Genomic DNA, 7,072 nt, shown 5'->3' on the forward strand with positions numbered 1-7,072 from the left:
CCCCGACCGTATCTTATAACTATGTTCAATGCACTCCACCTATGACGCTTTACAAACAGGTTACTCTATTGGTCAGCCTCTAATGCCCTCCTTTCCATCCCCTCAAAGCCCATAGATTCTGACTCGCCCTTTCTTTCTCAGCTCCATCCCCACCGGAAGAAGTTTTCTCCTCAAGCGACAGAGCAATAATGGGGCCCGTAGCAGCCATTCATGTCTTCATTTTCGCTCTCTTGATTTCCATTTCCGGTAAGGTTAGCCTCTTAGAAAACAAAGTGCTCAACAATAGGGAGGAGCCTTGTGTTTTTGACTCTCCTTTCCTAATTAACCCAAATTGTTTACACCCTTGCAGGTGCAGTGATTTCCAGCGAGGTGGGCATAAACTACGGTCAGCTAGGAAACAATCTCCCATCTCCTTCAAGGTCAGTGGAGCTTATCAAATCTCTCAAAGCCAAGCGAGTCAAAATCTACGATGCCAATCCAGACATTCTCAAATCTCTCAAAAACACCGACATCCAGGTCTCCATTATGGTCCCTAACGCCCTCATACCGAACATCTCCAAGAGCCAATATTTCTCAGACCAGTGGGTTAAAACCAATGTTGTCCCTTACTACTCAGATGTCAAAATCCGATATCTCCTCGTCGGAAACGAAATCCTCACCAATCCTGACACGGGTACATGGTTCAACCTCGTACCTGCCATGCGTCGAATCAAGATTTCCTTAACAAGACACAACATCCGCAAAATCAAAGTGGGCACTCCATCAGCAATCAACGTTCTTGAATCTTCGTTTCCACCGTCAAACGGCACGTTTCGTTCAGACATTTCGGGTACGGTCATTAAACCGATGCTGCAATTCTTGAACCGGACCAAGTCGTTTTTTTTCATTGACTTCTACCCTTTTTTCGCTTGGTCCGAAAACGCACATAACATCAGTTTAGACTACGCTCTTTTTAATGCCCAGAATGTAACTTATACGGACCCGGGTACAAACTTGACCTACACAAACCTCTTTGACCAAATGTTTGATGCTGTCGTTTTTGCGATGAAACGCCTCGGGTATCCGGGTATTCGGGTTTTTATAGCAGAAACGGGCTGGCCAAATGGTGGAGATTTTGAACAATTCGGAGCCAATATTTACAACTCTGCCACGTACAATCGCAACGTTGTAAAAAAGCTAGCCACAATACCAGTAATCGGCACCCCAGCCCAGCCCGGTGTGGTCATACCCGCTTTCATCTTTTCGTTGTACAACGAGAACCAAAAACCAGGTCCGGGAACGGAGCGACAATTTGGGTTGTATTATCCGAATGGGACAGAAGTGCTCGAGATTGATTTGAGTGGGAAGACACCGCTTTCGGGGTATAAAAAGCCGTTGCCGTTGCCAACCAATAATGAGCCTTATAAAGGGAAGCTATGGTGTATTGTGGCTAAGGAAGCCAACAGGAGCGCAGTGAAAGATGCCTTAGCATGGGCTTGTTCACAGGGGAACACAACCTGTGACAAGATCCAACCCGGGAAAGGGTGTTATAAACCGGTTTCATTGTTTTGGCACGCGAGTTATGCGTTTAGTTCGTATTGGGCCGAATTTAAGAAGATTGGTGGGGTCTGCTCTTTCAACGGGCTGGCTACAACGACGGTTAAGGACCCAAGTAAGTTACCGAGTTGTCTGTTGTTCTTTTTTGTCTTTTGCTTTTCCCTTGTTTTTATTAGAAGTGATGCTATCGATGCCTCACTGCCATCGTAAGATTTGAGGTACGTGGGACCCAGTGTCCTTGTAGATATGCATCACCGATAATCTAAGCCCCTGCTTCTGCATTTTTTAGATTTAGGGCGTGCTTCGTTTTTTTTTTTCAAGTGTTTTTTTAAAAAAATTATTTTTTAATTTATTTTTAAATTAATAATTATTTTTATTTTTTATGTTAAAAATATTTTTTTTATATAAAAATATTTAAAAAAATATTATTATTATACTTTCAAACAGAAAAACATTATTTTCAATTCTAAAGGCAAAAATTTAGATAAACAGAGCCTCAATAATTATTTATTGTTATTGGGTAAAGGTTTGTACACTATTTGAGCAAAAAGAGTGTAAGGAACTGTTTGCTGACGTGGTTGTAATGCATTTTAATGTGATTTATAAAACGAGTTTGGACTGTAAAATCATTAAATTTGATGTTTTAGGTGTTTTTAAAAAATGGGTCGGATTAGTAATCCACAGCATAAAAGATAAAAATGAGTTCGTAAAAGAGACAAAAATATAAATATAAAATAAATCTATTTATAAGACAATCTTAAAATAAATATAAATATATAAGAAGACATGCATTATTTATCTACACAATCTAAACATTCTATGTCTCGAAACAATAACCTAAAGTTACTTAGATATTTTGATATTATGATTTTAATATCATTTTAACAAAAATATTTGTATTGTAAAAAAAAAGAAGTTTTGATTAGAATAAGGAAAACACAACTAAAATTGTAATTTGAATGAATGAAAAATATATTTGTGAGCACTGAATTTGTAATTCTCTTTCAGGTTTTGGACAGTGCAAGTTCCCAAGTGTAACTCCTTGAGCGCTGTCTGTCCCTCTTCTGTAAAGCTAACGAGGATGATGCAGGAACTCACTCCCTGCCTAGGATATGTTGGAATTAAAGGAACCAAGCATTTCATTGCTATACACCCCTTTTAATTGCTTTCACTATTGAAATAAGATCATCATTTTTTCTAATTATTTCCGGTTCTTATCTAAATACAATTCGCAATTCAACCATTATCAGAGTGGGCACCTAAATCACTTTCCTTTATTATATTTCGATGTCGTTTTGCTCTGTAATTGAGATTCTATACAATTACTTTTGTTTTATCTAAAACAATGATTTAATTTTTTAATTAATGTTATTTTAAGATGAATAAGGATTGACTCACTAATCCGTGAATTAATCCAACTAACTTATGATTTAAGCCGGTGTAAATACTTCTATCTATCTATATCATATAATGAAACTAGAGGGTGTTTGATTTGGTTAAGCAAGTGCTTGGAAATTAAAATAAAAAAAATTAATTTATTATAAAAATTAATTGAAATACACATAAATTTATTAAATATTAAAATAAAATAAAAAACCACATCATTTGGTTTGGGTTGGTCCAGTAACTGCAGTGGAAGGTTGTATTTGCTCGCGGATAACTCTAGGAAATCAATATTCTAAAATTTGTGTATAAAAAACACAGGTTTGATGGCCTTGGGATATTTTATTGATGTGGGCGAGCTGGCCCTATTTTGTAACGTAGCTTTCACAATAACTCGGCATCAGCGACATTAAAAGTGAATTTAAATTTAAATACAATTTTTTTTTAACTCAGTAGTTTAATTAATATAACCATGACATTTGTCAATTAAAATAAGTTATTGTCCTTGTTGGCTCATGTGATGGTTACTAAAAGTTTATATAATCGTTAATTTCAGGACCCGTGGGATTAGTCGTGGTGCGCGAAAACTGATCCGGACACCCACATTAATCTAAAAAAAAAAATTGTTATCATCAATTTAAATTATACTAGGATTTCTTATAAGATTAATTGTATTCAATTTAAATATCAATAGGTTTTGTTAGCTATGTCTCGAAAGGTTCTATTAAAATATATTTTTGTAGACAATTTAAATTATAGTATATTTTTTAAGAGGATTGGTTCTATTCGATTTAAATTTCAATAGTTGTTTCAATAGGTTATGTTGTTGAGAAAAACATAACCTATTAAAAAAATTAATTTAATTTATTTAAAATAATATTGGTCCTTTTCAAAGAAAAATAAATTTCATGTTATTTACAAATGAAAATTATTGGTTGTAGTTGATTTAAATTTTCAATAGGATTGAGTAGCTCAATTAATAATTATAATAATTATCAATGAAAATGGTTAGTTGGAGTCAAATTAAATTTCAATAGAATTTTTTTAATTAATAATTATAATAATTATTAATAACAATAGTTAGTTATATTGAATTTAAATTTATAAATTCAATGGGATACTAAGATAATTATAGTAGATTTATTTAAAAAAAAATTAATTCTTGATGTAGCGATTTGTCATTTGAAGTTCATAAATAGGATTTGATATATAGAGGTTGTCTACTTCAGTTAAATCAAGGAAATAAAAAATCATGAAAATAAATAAATTAATTAACAATAAAACAACTATTGGTTTTTAGAATTTCGTATTTCAATTTATAAAAATCAAGAAAATATTTAATGACAAAAACAACTCAGTTTAAAGAGATTAATCATTAAAAAACAGCAATTAATCCAAAACGAACACCGCACTTAGCAAATCATAAGCACCAAAACATAATGAGAACAGAAAAACATTATTTCCAATCTTCATAAATTTTGAAATCAAATCAATTTATCTCAAAAGGTAATTCTAAGATCAATTCAAATGTTGTATGATTAATTTCTCAATCGATACTATTTTTCTCGTTAATCTCATGCCCAAATTTTACAATAAAATATACAAAAATATCTTGATTAAACTATTGTGTATTTTAGCAAAATCAAATCAATGCAAACTTGTAAGAGTGTTTGTTAATGTAGCCACACCGTATTTTAAAAGATAAATTTATTTTTTTTAATTAATATTTTTTTATTTTTAGATTGTTTTAATATACTAATATTAAAAATATTCTTTAAAATATATATATTGATAAATTTTCAAATAAAAATTAATTTAAAAAACAAATGTTATAACAATATAGATTATTAATTCTTAATTTCCCAACTTCATTATCAAATAAAGTTTATTTAAGCTTGGAAACATGGTTGATTTTCAACTAAATAAATTGTGTGATTGACAAATCCTGGAGCCTAAACTGGAAACACAAGTATTGATTTTTAAATTTGCAAATAAAAGAAATTATGTAAAACAAGAAATTTTTGAATTTTTTTATTTGATTTATAAATACAAGTCAGAACAAATATACAAGAATACCTAGCAGTTTATGGATGAATATGCTAGCAGAAAATGTAGCAAATTGTATAAAAACTAGCTAGAGAGTCATGGTCCTTGGGAGATATTTTATTGATGTGGGCGAGATGACCCTATTTTTTCATTATTAAAAATTAACATTAATAGTTAAAAAAAAAACTAAAAGAGAATAGAATTTTATTATATTTTTCCTCATAAAATATTATTCATTTCAATTGTTTTTTTTCCTAAATTATATATTTTTTGTTTTTTTAATTTCAATTACATCTTTCAATATTAAATTTATTAAGAATTAAGTTTTATAATTTATTTATTTTTTTTTTTAAGATTATTCTAGTATTACAGCTTATATCATGAGTTTAACTAATTAACTTGATTATCTCGAGTTTTTTTTATTTTTTAATTAGTTTTTTTTTCAAATTTATCATTTAATATTGAATTGGTTAGAAATGAGATTTCATAATTTATTTTAATTTGCTTTCTATTAGGTTATCCTTATCTTATAACTTGAGTTGCAGATTTTTTTGTATTGTTTTTTAATCAATTTTTCAATGATAAATTAAATTGCTTACTCCAACATTAAGTTTATCTGAGATTAAACTTCTTAATTTTTTTAATTTTTTTTTATTGAGTTATCAGTATTATGTTCTCAATCGCGAGCTTAATAAGTTAACTAAAGTTGATTCAGATTAAAAAAATTATTCTTTTTAAATTGTTTTTTTTATTTTAATATTAAATTTATTGGATATTAAAATTCATAATTTTTTCTGATTTATTTTTTACATGATTATTATGGTTTTATAACCCGATAAATAAATTAGTAAATTAACTTGAATTGATCTAGATTGATTTAATATGTTGGCGTCTTGATATTTATAAAAAAATCATAATAATTATTTATTTTGAATCAATCTTAGTTTTTATCAATTATTCTTCTTTAAATCTACCAAGTTAGCTAAACTACATCAAATTAACCTTCACATATATAAGTTTTTATCAATTATTATTCTTTAAATCTATCAAGTTAATTGAACTATGTCAAATTAACCTTCTCACACACACACACACATATATATATATATATATATATATTCTTCTAATAGAAGGAACATTAACAGAAACTATATATTTTTTTATGTTAGAAAATTAATTTGATCCGCCGTGCGAGCCAATGATCTACTATTAGTTTCACTGTAACTCAACATCAGCACAATTGAACTTTGCCTCTCTTTTTTGCCCTTTTGATGAAAATTGAACATCTTTCGGCCTTTTTTCCGGTACTTGCAACGCTAGTTATAAAAATCAAACCAGCCTGATGATAACCCAGCACCTAAACCTGCCAGGGTTAAAGAAAAAAAAAAAAGAAGGAAGGAAGGAATTGTCTTGGCCTTGGCCTGACACGATAAAAAAATCTAGATTGATGTATCATCTTATAAAACTTAATTATTAATTTTTTTAATTAGAATACTAATTTTTTTAATATTTGTAAAAATAATTTTTAAATTAACATAAATTAATCATCCTTACCTGTAACTCAAGTCTAATTCTAGGTTGATCCATGTAAAATTTCAAGACTATGCTTGCAATTATTTTGATCATGTTATGAAAAAATGGATTACTAATGTATTTAATTCCTTCACTCTTAATTTAATATTATCCGATCCTTTTTAAAATATTAACATATTCTAATAGAGAAGGGCAATTAAATGCATCCCTCGTCGCAAAACATTGTTAACTTAAATATTTTTTTAATTAAAATTAAATTTTTTTAATTATTTAATATTAGATTTGCATGTTGCGGTTGAATAACTTAAATTGTGAATTTTGAGAGTTAACTCAGATTTTTTGTATTATTTTTACAATTGATTTTTTTTATTAATTTTATTTCCTAAAATTTAGTTGATTTAAAATTAGACTAAATAGTTTTTTTTATTGTTTTTCTTTTTATAAAATTTTTTTGGTCTCACTACTTTGTTCACGAGTTTAACTGGTTAACACAGATTGACTTGGATATTTTTTTTATTTTTTTAATTTAATCTATCAATATTAAATTTGTTTATCCTGAACTCATGACCCGAGC

The 7,072-nt window shown here is 29.1% G+C and overlaps 1 protein-coding gene across 1 annotated transcript; it reads left to right on the forward strand.

Moving 5' to 3' along the window:
• Positions 1–2,816, forward strand: LOC105125728 (probable glucan endo-1,3-beta-glucosidase A6). Its single transcript, XM_011026294.1, has 3 exons — positions 1–246; positions 350–1,651; positions 2,545–2,816. The coding sequence occupies exons 1-3, from the start codon at positions 189–191 to the stop codon at positions 2,580–2,582; spliced, it is 1,398 nt and encodes a 465-aa protein (XP_011024596.1). The 5' UTR covers positions 1–188; the 3' UTR covers positions 2,583–2,816.
• Positions 2,817–7,072: the final 4,256 nt, after the last annotated feature.

Source organism: Populus euphratica, unplaced genomic scaffold (assembly GCF_000495115.2).
Source record: "Populus euphratica unplaced genomic scaffold, PopEup_1.0 scaffold58.1, whole genome shotgun sequence".
Classification (NCBI taxonomy): Eukaryota; Viridiplantae; Streptophyta; class Magnoliopsida; order Malpighiales; family Salicaceae; genus Populus; species Populus euphratica.

Bases quoted from the DNA above. Each gene is read 5' to 3' on its own strand.
- LOC105125728 (XM_011026294.1), top strand. From the start codon at position 189: ATGGGGCCCGTAGCAGCCATTCATGTCTTCATTTTCGCTCTCTTGATT. The intron at 247-349 runs GTAAGGTTAGCC...ACACCCTTGCAG, and splicing joins TCTCTTGATTTCCATTTCCG to GTGCAGTGATTTCCAGCGAG. The intron at 1,652-2,544 runs GTAAGTTACCGA...ATTCTCTTTCAG, and splicing joins AACGACGGTTAAGGACCCAA to GTTTTGGACAGTGCAAGTTC.